Consider the following 20,184-nt stretch of genomic DNA (forward strand, 5'->3'; position numbering starts at 1 on the left):
ATCTATCTTTCATGTTGAAATATATTATGTAATTCTTGAACGACTGAGTGCTAGCAAACATACAATCATATTCTGTGGAGACAGCTGTGTGTTCTGTTGTAAACGATTTGCTGGAAATGATTGATGAGGGAAATTGTGGCATTACGGTTTTATTTGATCTCATTGCAGCTTTTGACACACTTGTGCATGAATTAGGTAATTTACGTTACATTAGTTTTAGTGATGAATATTTTGAGTGCATAAAAGACTACTTGATTGACAGAAACTATAATGTACGAATTGGAAATTCTTATTTTTCGTATGAACCATGAAGAAAAGGAGTGATAAAAGAGTGTACCAGACCAAATACTATTATTACTATTATTATTATTATTATTATTATTATTATTATTATTATTATTATTACTATTAATATTGTTATTGTTATTATTATTATTATTATTATTATTATTATTATTATTATTATTATTATTATTAAATGCTTATCTACAACCCTAGTTGGAAAAGCAGGATGCTATAAGCCCAGGGGCCCCAAAAGGGAAAATAGCCCAGTGAGGAAAGGAAATAAGGAAAAATAAAATATTTTAATAGTAACATTAAAATAAACATTTCCCATATAAACTATAAAAACTTTTAACAAAATAAGAGGAAGAGAAGCTAGATAGAACAGTGTGCCCGAGTGTACCCTCAAGCAAGTGAACTCTAACCCAAGACAGTGGAAGACCACAGTACAGAGGCTATGGCATTATCCAAGACTAGAGAACAATGGTTTGATTTTGGAGTGTCCTTCTCCTAGAAGAGCTGCTTAGCATATTTGTATCTATAATGTTGGTCTATCAAATGTATTATAGATATATAAAATACACTTCAAGCTACAACTTTACTTTTCCATAAATGATATTGATGATGCAGTCGATCATTTAAACCACGTTCTTAATAGTATTTGGGAATGGGTGACATTCGAACAATTAAAACCGAAAAACTGCCCCAAAAAACTTTGTTTACATACAAATAAATATTCATGATAATTTGGCCCCGATATCTAATAGGATTCCTAACCTGTGTGTATTATTAGCCTTTTTTTTTGTCTCTAAATGCTTAAATAGATATAAGAATAACTGAATATCATCTCAGAAACATTTCTTTTGTAAATAAACATCTGGATGTATATTCTGTTAAGAAACTTGTGATTATATCTGTTATTTAAAAAATGGATTACTACAACTCGTGTTTATTATAATTTACCCAAAGTAAAACGTAAGAAGTTACAAAATATAATCAAGAGGAAGAATTACCCTGAATGCTACTAATTGAACTACATTGTAAGTAGTAAGTTGGCCAGGCCACCAGCCACCCGTTGAGATACTACCACTCGAGAGTTACGGCATCTTTTGACTGGCCAGACAGTGCTACGTTGGATCCGTCCCTCTGGTCACGGTTCATCTTATCTTTGCCTACACATACACTGAATAGCCTGGTCTATTCTTTACATATTCTCCCCTGTCCTCATACACCTGATAACATAGATTACCAAACAATTCTTCTTCACCCAAGGGGTTATTGCACTGTAATTGTTCAGTGGTCACTTTCCTCTTGCTAAGGGTAGAAGAGACTCTTTAGCTATGGTAAGCAGCTCTTCTAGGAGAACAACACTCCAAAATCAAAAGCATTGTTCTATAGTCTTGTGTAGTGCCATAGCCTCTGTACTATGTACTTCCACTGTCCTAGGTTAGAGTTCTCTTGCTTGAGGGTACACTCGGACACACTATTCTATCTAATTTCTCTTCCTCTTGTTTGTTAAAGTTTAAATAGGAGATATTTATTATATTGGTGTTACTGTTCTTAAAATATTTTATTTTCCTTTTTTCCTTTCCTCACTGGGCTATTTTCCCTGTTGGAGCCCCTGGGCTTATAGCATCCTTCTTTTCCAACTAGGGTTGTAGCTTAGCAAGTAATAATAATAATAATAATAATAATAATAATTAAACTTAAAATAAATTTTAAGATATATGCATTAACATCGGATTATCAGAACTGGACATCCAAAAAATTTGTGACAATTGCTACAGGCCGTGCAGCCAACAAAATGTGTCAGCGTAAGAGTAATTACGGTTACCAAGATGCTCCTCGATTGTTGATTCTAGTTTTCAAATATGCAAACCTCAGACTTCATAACAAGCTCCCACTTTACATCAGAAAGATTGATGATATCAAATCTTTTTAAAAATTTAGACTTTTATGTCTTTCAAAGTGCTACAATAACATGAATTTGACAGTCTACGCTGACTATATTTTTACTTTCAAGGCAGTTTTCCTGGTTCTGTCACACACGGAAAAGGTCTGCGCCCAGCGGGACCTTTAAGATTTAGTTATCGTATATATCATTTAAGTAATTAAAGAATCATATACGCTATATGTTTCTTTAGATACTTGAAGACCGTATACAACAAACAAATTCCGTAGGTCCTGTGTAGCGCTGAGTTGTCCGTGTATGCCAGGACTAGGAAAACAATTTTCAAAAGTAAAGTAAGTATATATCGATTGCACAAGCCTTGCGAAACTTTTAAGGTCGTTTTCAAGGCAAGCATTTTCTCCTAGTTTTGTTATTATATTCAATTGCGCGTGATTAGTTTGAAGTAACTTAGGTTAATTCAAGAGGTTGATTCTGTTGACGTTGTTGTTCGTAAAACTTAAAATAACATACACCGAAGAGAGAGAGAGAGAGAGAGAGAGAGAGAGAGAGAGAGAGAGAGAGAGAGAGAGAGAGAGAGAGAGAGAGAGAGAGAGAGAGAGAGAGCTATCGGACACCAAGTAATGAGGGCTAAACATTCTAAATACTTCGATAGTTACAGCTCAGAGCTTTTAGCCGTATCTCCTATATCCACTCAAATAACATTTCAGAAAAACTCATGGCAGGAAACAGAAATGTTTTTTTTTATTATAGTTTAATATATGACATATGGACATATTCTTTATTCATTTCTAGGTATTACGCCAACACACACACACACACACACACACACTCACACACACACACACACACACACACACACACACACACACACACACACACACACACACACACAAGGATTTAACACACTCTCGAATGCAAACCTGAATCCGTGAGAAGGTAGGCCAAAGGTTGTGAATGCACCTACATTCAGTCATCCATCTACGGACAGTTTCACAAAACTCGGTTGTATTTCATCGAACATAATACATTATTGTTTCTTCATGATTAACATTTTACCTTTAATGACCACATTTATAGGGTGTAACACTTTATCGGGGATACTATTCTAAAATTTTTCTCTCTTGTTTTTAGAGTTTTTTTTTAAGGTAAAATTATATCTATATATGCATTTTACTAAGTATTTATTTGCGATGAAGTGTCATTTTCGAAGAAAACATGCGTTTTTCTATAGGAAAAAAAACTTTTGTAGAAGGAAAGTTTTCTCCACCCGTATCTATAATAACCCCGTTTTTATCGATTATATGTTACTGTTCTTAAAATATTTTGTTCTAATTGTTTACTTCTTTCTTGTAGTTTATTTCTTTCCTTTCTTTACTGGGCTATTTTGCACTGTTGGAGCCCTTGAGATTATATACTTCTGTTTTTCCAATTAGAGTTATAGCTAAGCTAATGATAATAATAATAATAATAATAATAATAATAATAATAATAATAATAATAATAATAATAATAATAATAATAATAATAATAATAATATAGGTTGTAACGCTTTATCAGCTGGCCAACGGGATTATCTTTAAAGCTCCCGCTTACTCGTGACTTTGACGTCATTCTTGTCACAACTCAGTGTTTACCAAAAGTATAAGTACCACAAAAAGCTCAAAAGTTGAATAAAACACCCTATAAAAGGAAAACTTATCATCCAAGAAGAGCATCTTTGTATTATTCCGATGTTCTTTTGTTTTTATCAGCGTTAAGTTGCGAAGTATTTTTGTTGAATTCTTGAGTCTATACTTTAAGACGAATGATTCAGGACCAGGAAGGGCAGAAGCAATCATGTCTTCGTCGTCGGCTTTACAGGTGATTGTGGAATGAATTATTATTCAAATGTTATGCATGATCAAATCATTAATCACAATGAAGTTATGAATTGTCAGAAGGATGAAAAACTATTATGTTAAATGTATATAAATGTGTCTCTTCTATGTCCGGGCGCTCGGCTATTCCTGGACTGTTATCTTTTTGCTCTATTTTTTTGTTTTTATTTTTATTTGGGTTTATCAGAATTGTGTCAGCGGTGCCATTTTATACACACGGATGAGTGATGATTGTAAATTGAGATTTCTCGATACGAATGTAATATTATTATGACGTAACGTTACCTTACGTGAGGACTCTACTGCCGTAAGCTATCGTTGGCCAAGGCAGGTTAGGTTAGCCAAAAATACTTGCTAATGCCACACCCCCTTAGGGTCTATTTTAAGGAAAGAACTGTTTGCGAACTAATTTTACGTAAATAATTCTCAAGGTTAACCTCTAAAATCCTTGTCACTGCTAATTCTCTGCATATCGTTTAACCTTGAATAAATCACAATTGTATAATTCTTGTCTATCGTTTAGTGGTAGGTTATAAATATAAGCGTATCTCAGTTACGATGTCAATGATTGTGACATGACCATTATTTGTCCCAGTTCACTTGTGATACTATATTTCTATGAACTATGAAATTATAGAAATCATGCTAAAAATCTGGTAGCCTAACATCAAAATGCTAATTTGGTAAAAATGTTTGAATTGGAATTATTTATTAGGAGCTCTTTTACTTTTGTCTGCACCCCAGGTTTTACGGTATATACCATTTAGTTTTTGGTATCAAAATTGGGAGCCTGTGTATATCGGCGGCCAGTTCCTTCCGCGTGCATATAAAAATGTACACCAACTAACGTAAACTCCCCACCCCTAACCTAACCTACAAGCTGTGTCATTACCTACTTATTTAATGGGGAGCTAACGCCCCCCTGCGACCCCTCTTACACTGCCGTATTCTTAGTCGGCTGTTGTCATACATATATTACAGGTGGCCACAGTCATACATACACCCCTAAAATTGTAATATTCTGAGCCAGTAAAAATTGGTACGCAGAATTACAGTAGCAGATATGTTAACACTAATACTGCCCGGATATACAGTACGGTGTTTCGTAACTTCTAGACGGTGTTTTCAGAATCACTTTCTTAAACCTAACTTTTGTTGCAAATGAAATATTTCCCTTTAAAAGTTATTTTTAATTACCGATTTTCTCCTATTAGAACCAGACCACCATGGCAATCCTTATCTAAATGACCAATCAGTCCCTTCATTAACACTTGACATATTTTGGGATGGGGAAGTCGTCTACCTTCACTGTGGCACTGACTCATCTTCAATTTTATATTGTTTTCAATTCTTGTGTTTTGGTAGGCTGTTTCCATATAGCTGATCTGAGGTCATTGCTGTGTTAAGGGAAAAAACATTTGGAAGTGCCACAAGAAATTTTGTTTATTCTTATTTCAAAGACCAAGGATTGGTGGTGGTGTTCCTATTGTTATGTTTACAACTTGCTTTAAAAAAAAAGAAAAAAAGATTGAGCCTTAGAAGATATTTTAGTCCTTTTCATGGATCACTTTCTCTGCCACAACTTGAGGCAATCAGGCAGTATTGGATAACCTGGGATTCACACTCCCAACATTAGGGTAAGATACTTAGGTTAAGGTATAGGAACAGCATCCTATGAAGGTTGCCAAGGGATGAATAACCTCCCCCGTGGTAGGCAAGGACATGGCTTCTTAATTAAGTTAGGTTAAGTGGGGAGCCTTAGGTTAGGTCATAACCTGTGTTTTCGTTCTTGACAAAATATGGTTTTTCAGGCAGGAAATTTGTGTACTTCTTGAACTGCAAGTGGCTTCAATGCCCTAGTAATAAGGATAAATGGGAAATTGATGCAATTATTGTGATGAAACTGTTAATTTGGAAAAAATATTAAATATAGGAAAGTGATTTGGTAAGAGCATCGAGTACCTCTGTATACAATTTTAATCAGATCAAGGAGCAAGGTTGTAACCCAAAATGCTCATAAGCCAAAACAATTCAACCACAGGAAATAAAGGAAATTCACTCGATGCATTCTCCATGTTTAAAGGCTTGTAATGGTAACATTCCAAATGAATACAAATTAATAATTCACTATAAAAGGAAGAAATAACACTGTTAAACAATTTAACTGACATGGAAATTAGATGATAAATACTACATGGCAACTTTCCCTCCTTGTCGGATGGGAAGCAATGAAGGTAGTTCACGTCATTTCTCTTGCAAGCATGATGGTACACTTACATGCAGTGTTTGCTGTAGTGATGGAGGGCTGGATTGATGCTACCCATTTTGTAGAGCCTGTGCGAGCGAGCAGTTAGGTTCTAACTGAGATGAGGTGAATGCACCGAAACTATATTAAACAGACATCGAGCTTAAATACCAGGATTTTCTAGCAAGGAGGTCACAAAATTTAAGTGAAATTAAACATGAGCTATCAGGTTTATACAAGTTGGTTTATTAATAGTGCAGGGAAGAGCGAGTGATAAGATAAAAAAAAAAAAAAACGTTATAGTGTACGAGCGTGTATGGAACACGTGCAGTATGAGCCTCTTGGATTGGCACACTGAGGCAATTATTGCCCTCTGAATGCTGATTGTGAGTGCAATACAGTAATCCCGTGGATATTACACGTATTTCAGCTGGTCTTGCTAGCGGGCTTAATATGTACGGTAGTACAGTATGTATGTATTACATAACTCATTGTACCCATAGTTAACCTACCTGTAAAGGCACAATTTCTCTGAATTTCAAATCTTAATCATCCCAATACTGTTATTTTTATTTTCCTTCTTCAAAAGCTTTCGACCATTTCCCCTAATGGCTATCGTCAGTGCCCTCCTCTATAAGAAAATGATGATGATAAAGATGCTTCCAAGAACCCCCACACAATTTTGTTTTAGTCTTACTTTACACCTAGTTCAAAAATTAATTGCACACAAAAAAGGTAATATGTACTGTACCTGTTGGTGGTATTAATATTTACTGAATTGATACTGGTGTTGACCAATTAAAACACAAGAGCCTTAAAAAAGCAGTACAGTCCCACTTAGTTTCATAACTATAGGGCTAGGGAATGATATTAGACATAGCAGCTGAAATAAAAATTGTAATATTCTGAGCCAGTAAAAATTGGTACGCAGAATTACAGTAGCAGATATGTTAACACTAATACTGCCCGGATATACAGTACGGTGTTTCGTAACTTCTAGACGGTGTTTTCAGAATCACTTTCTTAAACCTAACTTTTGTTGCAAATGAAATATTTCCCTTTAAAAGTTATTTTTAATTACCGATTTTCTCCTATTAGAACCAGACCACCATGGCAATCCTTATCTAAATGACCAATCAGTCCCTTCATTAACACTTGACATATTTTGGGATGGGGAAGTCGTCTACCTTCACTGTGGCACTGACTCATCTTCAATTTTATATTGTTTTCAATTCTTGTGTTTTGGTAGGCTGTTTCCATATAGCTGATCTGAGGTCATTGCTGTGTTAAGGGAAAAAAACATTTGGAAGTGCCACAAGAAATTTTGTTTATTCTTATTTCAAAGACCAAGGATTGGTGGTGGTGTTCCTATTGTTATGTTTACAACTTGCTTTAAAAAAAAAGAAAAAAAGATTGAGCCTTAGAAGATATTTTAGTCCTTTTCATGGATCACTTTCTCTGCCACAACTTGAGGCAATCAGGCAGTATTGGATAACCTGGGATTCACACTCCCAACATTAGGGTAAGATACTTAGGTTAAGGTATAGGAACAGCATCCTATGAAGGTTGCCAAGGGATGAATAACCTCCCCCGTGGTAGGCAAGGACATGGCTTCTTAATTAAGTTAGGTTAAGTGGGGAGCCTTAGGTTAGGTCATAACCTGTGTTTTCGTTCTTGACAAAATATGGTTTTTCAGGCAGGAAATTTGTGTACTTCTTGAACTGCAAGTGGCTTCAATGCCCTAGTAATAAGGATAAATGGGAAATTGATGCAATTATTGTGATGAAACTGTTAATTTGGAAAAAATATTAAATATAGGAAAGTGATTTGGTAAGAGCATCGAGTACCTCTGTATACAATTTTAATCAGATCAAGGAGCAAGGTTGTAACCCAAAATGCTCATAAGCCAAAACAATTCAACCACAGGAAATAAAGGAAATTCACTCGATGCATTCTCCATGTTTAAAGGCTTGTAATGGTAACATTCCAAATGAATACAAATTAATAATTCACTATAAAAGGAAGAAATAACACTGTTAAACAATTTAACTGACATGGAAATTAGATGATAAATACTACATGGCAACTTTCCCTCCTTGTCGGATGGGAAGCAATGAAGGTAGTTCACGTCATTTCTCTTGCAAGCATGATGGTACACTTACATGCAGTGTTTGCTGTAGTGATGGAGGGCTGGATTGATGCTACCCATTTTGTAGAGCCTGTGCGAGCGAGCAGTTAGGTTCTAACTGAGATGAGGTGAATGCACCGAAACTATATTAAACAGACATCGAGCTTAAATACCAGGATTTTCTAGCAAGGAGGTCACAAAATTTAAGTGAAATTAAACATGAGCTATCAGGTTTATACAAGTTGGTTTATTAATAGTGCAGGGAAGAGCGAGTGATAAGATAAAAAAAAAAAAAAACGTTATAGTGTACGAGCGTGTATGGAACACGTGCAGTATGAGCCTCTTGGATTGGCACACTGAGGCAATTATTGCCCTCTGAATGCTGATTGTGAGTGCAATACAGTAATCCCGTGGATATTACACGTATTTCAGCTGGTCTTGCTAGCGGGCTTAATATGTACGGTAGTACAGTATGTATGTATTACATAACTCATTGTACCCATAGTTAACCTACCTGTAAAGGCACAATTTCTCTGAATTTCAAATCTTAATCATCCCAATACTGTTATTTTTATTTTCCTTCTTCAAAAGCTTTCGACCATTTCCCCTAATGGCTATCGTCAGTGCCCTCCTCTATAAGAAAATGATGATGATAAAGATGCTTCCAAGAACCCCCACACAATTTTGTTTTAGTCTTACTTTACACCTAGTTCAAAAATTAATTGCACACAAAAAAGGTAATATGTACTGTACCTGTTGGTGGTATTAATATTTACTGAATTGATACTGGTGTTGACCAATTAAAACACAAGAGCCTTAAAAAAGCAGTACAGTCCCACTTAGTTTCATAACTATAGGGCTAGGGAATGATATTAGACATAGCAGCTGAAATAAAAAGTTGTTCCGTAACCGAAATACAAACCACGCTATTTACAAAGGGTATTACTTTTAGCGTAGCTGAAATGGCGAGCCATTAGAATTTAACGAGGGTGTATTACCCCGCGCTAGTTAGCGGGGGGGTAGGGGAGTGGTAGCTAGCTACCCCTCCTCCCCCTCACACACAGGTGAATACTCACTTTCACTTTTGGCTCGGACTGTGACAGACGTCTCTGTCTTGGTCCTCGCTTGGCAGCCATTGTTTGTTTTGTCTTTACTTAATCGCTTACTTTTCATTTACTCAATATATATGTAAACATGTTTTCATGTTTGTATATATATTTGAGTATAGAAATGAGTAAGTTTCCTTTTCAGATTTGTGTGTGTAGTGTACGATATCTACGTGGAGGCCTCGGCAGTTAGGCCACCACGGCGTAATTTTATGGGTGGCGATCGAGTTTGACTTATGTCTTTCTCTCTCTCTCTCTCTTGAGGTCGTTCACCCTTTTACTACGTGTTACTACGGCCTTGTAGCCTAGCTTCCTTTCCGTGGGGGGGGGTTTCTACGCCGTACGTTTGTCTCAATTAGTTATGAATCTAATTGTAGTTGTTTTTTGTTTTTCAGCTTGTAGAACGATTCCTTTCGGGGTTTTCGTTCTTTCTTTAGTGTTCATTCATATTTAAAATTTCATAATTACATAGTTACATAATTATAATTGTTATAATTCTGTTTTGGTTACAGCTCTCCTTCCACGAGTGTAAGTGGTTGTGAGGGCACGTGCCTGTTGTGTAATTCTTGTTCCTTTCCCTCGGCATTCCTCTTCGGAGCCTTCCCGGGGGAATGAATGTGTACTAATATTATTTGTTTTATTTTTTTTACAGTTACCGATCTAGTTCGTTTCTGTAATATAGCAACGGTGTGAGCTGTCTGGTTGAGTCCTGGGGATTCGGCTGTTGCTGCCTACCCCTTGTATTTTCGTCAGGGGCGTGTCTCCTTCTACTGGTAGTACTCCCGTGACGACGGACAGCTCTCCAGTTCATTTTAGAACTCTCAGGAGGCTTGCCTCCTTGGGCGGGTAACTTTCCTTCCGAGGGAAGTTTTTCCTGTCCAGGCTTGAGTTTTTCTCCTTTTGGGGGGTTCTTCTCTTGCCTTTTTTTCGTGCGACTATGCTCTTGGTGCTGAGCGGTCGCACCTGCAGTTTCGCTCAAGGGGCTGGGCAACTGCAGGAGCTCCTCTTCGGAGGATTGCTCCTTTTAGGTCACTGGCTGACCAGTCTCTTCCACGAAGTGTTTCTCTTTCGTTCGCGAGAGAGTACACTCATAGAGACTCCTCTTCGGAGGTTTCTCCTGTTGCTGTTGCTGTTGGCCTCCCTCGCCGTAAGGCCCACCGTCCGCCTCGTCGTAAGGGCCTCTCATCTCCCTATAAGGGTGCTTGAGGCGCCTTTTTAGATCTCCGTTTGCAGCCTACAACTCCTTTTTCTCGATCTTCCGCCTTGGTGCAGATGGACAGCAGTCTGATCTCGTCTTCCGACGGGCAACGGTCTTCCCGACGGACAACGGTCTTCCCGACGGACATCAGTCTCCCGGCGGACAACGATCCCTTCGGGGCAAAGGGTTGCCCCCACGGGGGTTCTTCCCTTGCGTGTCAGGGTTTCCCTGCGCGCCCTTCTGCTGTGTTCTCTCCTGCTCCTGCTCAGTGTGAGCACACAGCCGCTCTCCTGTTCGTCAGCGCTTTCAAGATGATCATCCCTGCGGTTCCTGTTGGTTCCTGTTACGCGCCCTGTGCGCCCACGTTCGCCCTTGCGATCTAGAACTTCGGTTCAGGTCGGGGTCAAGGACTTCTTCTTTGCGCAGGCTTCCACGCGTAGCCTTCTGCTCGTCAGCGATCATCAGCTCGTCAGCGATCATCAGCTCGCCAGCGATCATCAGCTCGTCAGCGATCATCAGCTCGCCAGCGATCATCAGCTCGCCAGCGATCATCAGCTCGCCAGCGATCATCAGCTCGCCAGCGATCTCCGGGTCGCCCACGTGTGTTACAGCCGGCACGCCAACGTTCTCCAACACTTCTGAAGGAACATGGTTCGCCAGCTACTAGCTCACCTGCGCATGCTGATCGCCATCGCGCGACCCTCAACTGCGGATGCTGATCGCCATCGCGCGACCCTCAACTGCGGATGCTGATCGCCATCGCGCGACCCTCAACTGCGGATGCTGATCGCCATCGCGCGACCCTCAACTGCGGATGCTGATCGCCATCGCGCGACCCTCAACTGCGGATGCTGATCGCCATCGCGCGACCCTCAACTGCGGATGCTGATCGCCATCGCGCGACCCTCAACTGCGGATGCTGATCGCCATCGCGCGACCCTCAACTGCGGATGCTGATCGCCATCGCGCGACCCTCAACTGCGGATGCTGATCGCCATCGCGCGACCCTCAACTGCGGATGCTGATCGCCATCGCGCGACCCTCAACTGCGGATGCTGATCGCCATCGCGCGACCCTCAACTGCGGATGCTGATCGCCATCGCGCGACCCTCAACTGCGGATGCTGATCGCCATCGCGCGACCCTCAACTGCGGATGCTGATCGCCATCGCGCGACCCTCAACTGCGGATGCTGATCGCCATCGCGCGACCCTCAACTGCGGATGCTGATCGCCATCGCGCGACCCTCAACTGCGGATGCTGATCGCCATCGCGCGACCCTCAACTGCGGATGCTGATCGCCATCGCGCGACCCTCAACTGCGGATGCTGATCGCCATCGCGCGACCCTCAACTGCGGATGCTGATCGCCATCGCGCGACCCTCAACTGCGGATGCTGATCGCCATCGCGCGACCGCACACCTGCGGATGCTGATCGCCATCGCGCGACCCTCAACTGCGTATGCCGTTCGCCATCGCGCGATCGCCCACCTGCAGATGCTGTTCGCCATTGCACGACCGCCGACCTGCGCATGCTGATCGCCAGCGCGCGACCCTGGCATGCTGATCACCATCACGCGACCCTGCGCATACTGATCACCATCGCACGACCCGGCGCATGCTGATCACTGCTCGCGATCGCTCACCTTCGCATACTGCTCGCCAACGCACGATCGCTCACCTGCGCATACTGCTCGACCATCGCGTCGGCATAACACAACTCGCCAGCTCACCACCGATCGCTTGTTGATCCATATCGCCAGCGGTCTTCCTCGCCCACGTGGCAGCGCGTTTCCTCGCCATCGCGCTAACGCTTGCGTTCGCCGCCTCGGACTCGCTCTCATCCACCTGCCCACCCTCACGACCGCTCGCCTGCGCGCCCGCTCGCCCGTGCAACCGCGCGACTGCTCGCCCGTGCAACCGCGCGACCGCTCGCCCGTGCAACCGCGCGACCACTCGCCTGCGCGCCCACACGCCCACGTGCCTGCACGTCTACGCTCATGCTCTCCAATGTTCGCCCACGCGCGAACCAACGGTTTTTCCATCGCGCGGACGGATGGTGTTCCGTCGCGCGAACCTACAGTGTTTCTTCGCACAAATGTCTGCTTATTTCTTGCAGTATCCATTGCTCGTCTATGGGTTATTGCTCGCCGACCACCAGGAATTCCCGTTGCGCGAGCTCCAGGGCAATTGCAACCACGATTCCCAATGGGGTTTTCGCAGCATGACCAGCCTGGCGAGTTCTTCTGGAGCGTATTTCCAGAACGCTGCCTCACCCCGTAAACACAGAGCATGGCACTTGCAAGAATAGGAGAAACTTAAGGGAGATCTGAGCAACACTCCTCTATTCCTGAACCTGGGTTAGCCCTTCCCCGTCATTCCCTGGAAGGATTTTTGGCGGGGGGGCTTTCCGTTCGAGATTTCTCCATCGGACAAGGGGTGACTGCTTACCTCTTCCTCTGGGAGCTTACCAGGTTCTTTCCCTCCTCGGTTATGGCCCGAGGTTTGGTTCAAGGAAGCTACATGAAGATCAAGGGTACTTTCCTCCTCTCGAGCTCAGGCACCTTGGCCTTTCGTCGTTAAGTATCTAACTTGCGGACAAGCTCGATGTTGTACCATCTGGACGCGCTGACTGAGGGCTTCTTTCGGGTGTCTCATCTGTGGAGGTCGACGACCTCAGACACCCTTCCATCCTTGAGAAGAGTTTGTTTGTGCCCAAGGACAGAGACTTAGACAGCTGCTGTGCGGAGTAAATCGACTTCCGGTTTCACTCCTCCAAGGCGCTTTCTTCCAGACTCTGCAGGGCTCCAGCGCCCTTTTCTTTCAACCACGTCGGCCTAAGTTATCGGCTACGACAACTGGGACAAGGTGTCCAATTGCAGTTTCCTCCTGTCAGGAACAGATGGCACGGGAGACTCCCCCGGGGGGCCATAGTCCTAAAAGGAGTTCACGAACTCTAGGATTGCAGGTTTTTTCGCTGGGAGGATGCTTAAGGTTACTCATCCGAATGACTGCTTCCCGATGCCCATTCCCGCACAATCTCTGTGAGTAGCCAAGGATATCGCGCCTGCCGTCTCTGTCAGCGAATTCAGTGTCTCTGAACCTCTATGCCATAGCGTCAGCAGAGTTGCCCGGTTGGGGCAGAATGATCCATACCTTAGGCGAAGGTCTTCCTTAGGATCATCGACGGCTTCACCCCCGGCCCCCTCAGTCGATCCTTTCTTGTAAGGAAGGATCTGAGAGGGGATGTCCATAGTCGACCTCTCAGCCCTGATCAAGTTTGTCGAACAAACTTCGGCCAGCGTAGACCAGCAGAATCGATCAGACTGGTAACGAGGCGACAGGACTCCTTAAACCCTGGATCGGAAGGACGGGTACTTTCAGTTTCCATTCCATCCATCTTCCAGGGTGCTCGTCGAATTCAGCCTAGACTGCAAGTATTCCTGCTTATGATGCAGTGTGGCTATCCCGCCATGGCATAGCAGGTTTGTTTCCCCAGAGAACTCTCCCTGCCTTCCTCTTGGCCGCTCAGGTGCAGGCTTCCGCCTCCTCTGCTGTTTGGAGGGCTGGTCAACTCCGGTAGGCTCGGGTTTCGACCTTCTTCAGCGCCGGGACAAGCTTCCGGATGCTTACCATGAGTGTGGGCTCATGGTATTTTGCTTGGAGCCTTCTCTTCCTCTGCCTCAACATCTGGAGTATCTGGCCATGATATTGAGTCAACCGCCTTACCATATTGGAAACCCCGCTTCTCGTCCGTCCAGCGAGGTTAAGCAACGTCGGTACTTGGATGGGTGACCACCTGGGGACGCCAGATTCTGTTACCACATCCTCCGAGCCTTCCTTTCGGTTGACTGTGGCAAGACTGAGGAGAGTCGCAGTGCCTGTTCTCAGTCAAGCAGAGCTTTCAGCCCTACCTTGGAACGTTTCCTAGTTCTTCTTTCCTCATTGACCCGTCTATAGTCCGAACGGTCGCCTCAGGATAAGTTCCATGTGGGGCGATCCAAGTTCCGGTGGCTTCAGGCAATGTTTAAAAGGACTCCCTGGCCCTATGGGACCAGCGGAACTATTAGACCTGCAATGGGTGTTGACCTATGGAGCCTCTTGATGGTAGTGGATATTCTCGTCCTTTCCCCACATTCTTGATGCGGTTCCCGGACTCGTCAGAGGAAAAGGGGGGGGGGGCATGTTCCGGTCCAGGCCTATGGTCAAGACCTGAAGGATACCTCTCCATCATTCAGGCAGGCTTAGGGGCCTTAGTCTGGCCCCTCTTCAGATCCTACAGCTCCTGCCGAGTCGCCCCGTTGCACGTCGACTTCATTCTAACCAGCAGGGGACGCATTTTCACACCTTCACATCTTGCAGTAGAGATACCGGGATGATTGAGATTCTCTCAATACCACCATCGGCTCTCTCATTCCAGGCAGGGGAATGTTTCTCTCAGACTATCCGAGCAGAGCCTCATAGAGAGAGTGTACCTGAGGGTCTTTGACCTTGGGTAACCAGCAAGTGCTGGTCTGGGGGACCTGAACGCGACAGCTTGGAACCTCAAGCTTCCGCTATTCTTCCCCCCAGTCTCAGACCCCGAGACTCGGCAAGATGCATTCCGGTGATGGTGGGACAACTTCGACGCCTGCGTCTTCCCTCCTTTTTGTCTGTGGACAATGGGTCTCAACAAGACCAGGTTGTCTGTCAACCTTTCAATGGGAGAGCTCCACTGGGACTATGTGCAGAACGGTTTCTGGACCCTCTGCTTCCCCTGACGGAACTCCCGGGAGAGCTTCTCCCACGGCGCAGACTACTCAAGCAACCACACTGCGACATCTCTCCCGAACCGGGGCGTCGCTTCGGCTTCATGCCTGGAGACACTACGCTTCCTCCTCTAGAAGAGACAACCCGGAGGTCGCGTCATCTGCGATAGTCATCCACAGGGGTCTCCCAGGCAAAGTGAAGAGTCTTAGGGGGTTGGTGCCGTGGGAGATATACCTCTTCCCTTGAGGCCTCTTCTCCAGCAATAACGGTCTTATTGCCTTTCGGCGGGAGGAAACTCCTTTCCGCTCTCGGCAATGAAGCCTGTCGCTCAGCCTTTCCCTGACCTTCAGGCTTAAAGGAATAACTTTTTCCTGCCCGCTGGATCTATCCTCTCTCAGCGAAGCTACGATCGTCCCTGCCCTAGTTGGAGGAAGACCTCCAACTTGGAGCATGGCTCGGACTTTTAGTCCTTTAAGAGATCTTCTCAAGACCCTTTTACGACAGGCCTCGGATTGTATTCCGCCTTGGGTCTTCTGCTCACTCTGGCCACGGCCAGTGTGTAAGCAATCTTCTTGGTCTCTTACTACTCCCCCCTTTCTAAGGAAGAGGGGAAGGCAACATTCAGGCTTGCTCCTGAGTTGTTGGCTAGACTCAGAATCTGAGGGTCCCGGCCCTTCGGTCCGATTCATTCAAGATTTTGAGTCTCCATTCTGTTTCTGGTGTCCCAAGACCTTCTCTTTCTTGCCAGTAAAGGAATCGAGAGGTTAGCGCTGGGAACAGCTGCAGTTTGTCCTCAGTTGCAGCCGATTTGGGAGCACAAGGAGGACATGGGGGGAGAGTCACCAGTATACCTCTTCAGCCCGGACTCAAGGACATTCATCTCGACCTGTCTTCAGACCCTCCCCCGTCACGTCGCCCTACAGCACGATGTTGGATACATCGCAACGTCCCTCGCCTTCGAGTAATACTACTCTGTGACGCAGGTGCTACAAGCTGGAGTCTGGAAGCGTCTGATGACCTTCGCAGCCCGCTTCCTGCAGGGCGTGACCCACAGGAGTCTCGATACGTTTTCTATCGCTCTGTGGTGGCTACACAACAGCTGGTCTAACCTCAGGCTCCTTTTTGGACAGGTAGCAGAAGGTTGAGGGCATTGTTATCAGGTTTTAGTCTGCATGAACGAAAGAAGTATGTCTGGCCCTTACTTCTTTCTTCATCATCCCCTCTACGGGGAAGCAGCATCCTGGTCTCTGCATAGCTGACCTCGAACCTCTGCAGGTAAACCATGCTTCCTTGTGTTCCGAGTATTGAGTCAATACTGTCGCGTCCCCCATACCCTGACGAGGTGGTATTGGGAACGTCCTAACCCAGAGTTCCTTCTGGAACTCCAGGTCAACTGCCTAGGACGGGTCACACTTCTTCCTTCACACACAAGCTTACGTAGGCCACATGGTTCCTTGCGGAGCAAGGAACTTGTGAGGTGCAGGGACTCCTTTTCTCAAGTGCGACTCACTCGGATTCTGAGTCCCCGGATAAAGCCAAAGCCAGTATGGCTGGGGACTTTCCACCCTTCCTAAGGGATAAGTCACCCTTTGTAAATAGCGTGGTTTGTATTTCGGTTACGGAATAAATGACAAATTCGAAGATAATTTGTATTTTTCCTAACCATACAAACCTTAGCTATTTACACATATTTGCCCGCCAGCCCTGTCCCCCAAGACAAGTCCTACCTCTAAGTGAAAGTGAGTATTCACCTGTGTGTGAGGGGGAGGAGGGGTAGCTAGCTACCACTCCCCTACCCCCCCGCTAACTAGCGCGGGGTAATACACCCTCGTTAAATTCTAATGGCTCGCCATTTCAGCTACGCTAAAAGTAATACCCTTTGTAAATAGCTAAGGTTTGTATGGTTAGGAAAAATACAAATTATCTTCGAATTTGTCATATTTGAAACTTGACAAGCTGGCATAAAAATATCTCAGGGCTAAAGTAGGCATGTACTCTACTAGTTTTGTAATTAAAGCAATGGTCTGATAAAATTCGGTGGCAGCAATTGTATATTAAATGGGAGACATAGTCTGCCGCAGCTTAGAAACCAGGACTTTCAATTCTGTTTTCTATGGAATAGTAAACCATGTCTGTTGTTGTGCTGGATCCGGTTAGTGTTCAAACAAAATTAGAAGGCTATATCATAACTTAAAGTATTCCCACCTAACCTGACTTAGGGCTCCAAGTCCTAACCTGGCTGAGAAAAAAGTTATAATGTACTGGAGGTCCTTGGGCCATGGTGGTCTCGAGTTATGATGATTTACCGTCACGAATAGGCTACCACAAGGTATTTAAAATAGTCTTTGTAACTCAAGAGGTGCTTTGTTTGATTGGTACGGTGAACTACTTGTAGATGCCGAGAGCAACTAACACTGCGGAATAGTGCATTACGAGTCGCTTTAGCTTTAGCGTAAATTCACCATCTCTATGATACGCATTTAGGATTTCAAGCAGCTTTTTTTTTTTTTTTTTTTATACTGTGCATTATGTCTGGAAAGTGTAAGGGGGACTTCTAGTGGCAGATAGCAAGCCAGCCACAGAAATACTGTAAAGATGAGGAATTGTTATATTCTACTGTATCACTTATTGGGGATAAGTAGGGTATATGTGTAGGTACACTACAGTACTGTATAGAACCCAGCCACTGAGGTTGGGGGGGGGGGGGGCAGCCTCCACTTGGTGCCGGTCAGAGGTAGATGGAGAAAGCTGACCAGAAACATCTACCCCACATAGAAGGGGGAAAAGATGTAGACAAAGAAGAAGACACTACAATACTGTATAGGGTACAGGTATTTGTAAGTATAGGGTATAGTAATTTATGAATGGTAAGAGATTGTTTTCTCTTTTTTTTTCTTAGTGTATTATACATATAGAGTATGTACATACAGTAGGTTGTGTACTGTCTATAAATCTCAATTACGACGAAAATTGACTTCCAACATATCATAAGAACAAATCTCATTTTTAACGCAAGGACTTCCTTTATGTACTTACATTACTCAAAGTTGCCGGTGTTGTAACTTTCATGAGTCCTTCAAAGTCCTCTGAAGGCCTACTGTAGTTGATAGAAAAAACTTTTGAATTATCTTAAGTTTTGTAAAATTACCTTTCTCTCTTGAGATGTACCCCACATGGCACTGAATTGTGCACAAGGCTTATAAAACTGTATAAGGTAAAAAATTATTGGATAAACTATCATTTTGTAGGGTGAAGAACAATGAAAATGTTGCCACAAACAATCTAGATCACTGATTGGGTAGAAAAAAAATCTTGGATGAACCAGAAGTTGTATTGGTTTATTCTGAAATGCCTTCAACCTAACTCAAAATGAGTACATTAACAATCCATCTATCAAGAATTAGAACTGCAGGATAGATGGATACCTGTAAGGAGGACCTCAGCAACATTAAACAAATTTTGTGCAACAGAAATGTTATTTAAAAATGTGAATAATTAACTGTTTAAGATAAATTGTTCTTACATGTCTAAAAACCATGGTCGTATAATACTGTACATAGTCTTTAGAGTACCTTATCTTTGATCAAGCGACTTGGTGAACTTTTGACATCTTTTATGTCACTTTACATTCCGGAGAATGGAAGGTTTCCTTAGCCTGTTCCTGAGTTTGTGGCCCACGATATCAGGTTCAAGTCTGTTTTCATCTCCTCTTGGGAGGCATCCAGAGGGGATCTGAAAGACTGGCTTCTCTGTCCTGCAGGGACTCCATAGTGCTATCCTAAGAGGACTTTGCACTTCATGCCTGATCTTCAAAGACTTTTCTTAGCACTGGGAGGAGAAAGAGGAAAGGTGTCAAAGATTATAGTTTCTTCTAGCTTTGTGAGACCACTAGTTGCCCCTATATCTCAATCAGTGAAGAGTTAAAGGTCAAACTCGGGCAAGGGCTCCTTAGATTAGGTATATTGGGTCCTCCTTAGCACTCATAAACAATCCTCTACCTCCCACTATCTGCAGGAGTACAGTATACCCAAAGGTCCTAGGGTACCTTGACCCTTGTTTCTGTGGTTGTTACTCAACAGGCTATGTAACCAGCCAAGCTCTCTCTTGAGACGATGCATCTCGTCTACGATAGCGGTTTCGACATAACCCTGGAATGAAAAGTAGACTGACTGGCCTTCTTCCCTTTTTTCTTCCTCGTCTCTTGGGATTGCAGGAGTCATGGCCACTTTAGCCAGAGTGGATGGCGGCAGATGCTAATAACCGAGCAACCTTTCTTTTCTGACAAGATCTTTGGAGATGTTCAGTAGTATCTACCCCCATTCTCCCCAGTTAAGAGGAGGATGGATATTATGTATCTAAACTCCGTTCTTAGAAGGGTATACATGCAAACAACATATCCTATACAAAGATGTAGGGTGTCACGTGACCAATTACCTTTTCTCTCAGTAGGGACCTAACCTTATGTCTATATTATCTCCATGCTCAAACTGTTAGGTTGGCAAGTCATTACCATCATTACTAAAGAGGACCAGGGGCTCTGGCATTTTCTGTGAAAGTTAAAACAGCCAGAATTTGGTTCATTTGGATTTTCTCCCCATTAAAATGAGTCTCCTATTAAAGGGCAATGAATTTTTCAAGTAATTTGTTTATTTCCTAACTATAGAAACTTGAGTCCTTAAAGTACTCTT

General features: G+C 43.4%; 1 protein-coding gene across 1 annotated transcript in view; it reads left to right on the forward strand.

Moving 5' to 3' along the window:
- The first annotated feature begins 3,924 nt into the window (after positions 1-3,924).
- Positions 3,925-20,184, forward strand: part of LOC137617238 (vacuolar protein sorting-associated protein 4-like) — a 32,487-nt gene continuing 16,227 nt past the window's right edge. Inside the window, exon 1 of the mRNA XM_068347199.1 lies at positions 3,925-4,054. Within this exon, the coding sequence (XP_068203300.1) occupies positions 4,031-4,054 (24 nt within the window). The 5' untranslated portion in view covers positions 3,925-4,030. The remainder of the gene's footprint in view (positions 4,055-20,184) is intronic.

This window comes from Palaemon carinicauda, chromosome 23 (genome assembly GCF_036898095.1).
Source record: "Palaemon carinicauda isolate YSFRI2023 chromosome 23, ASM3689809v2, whole genome shotgun sequence".
NCBI classification, from domain to species: domain Eukaryota; kingdom Metazoa; phylum Arthropoda; class Malacostraca; order Decapoda; family Palaemonidae; genus Palaemon; species Palaemon carinicauda.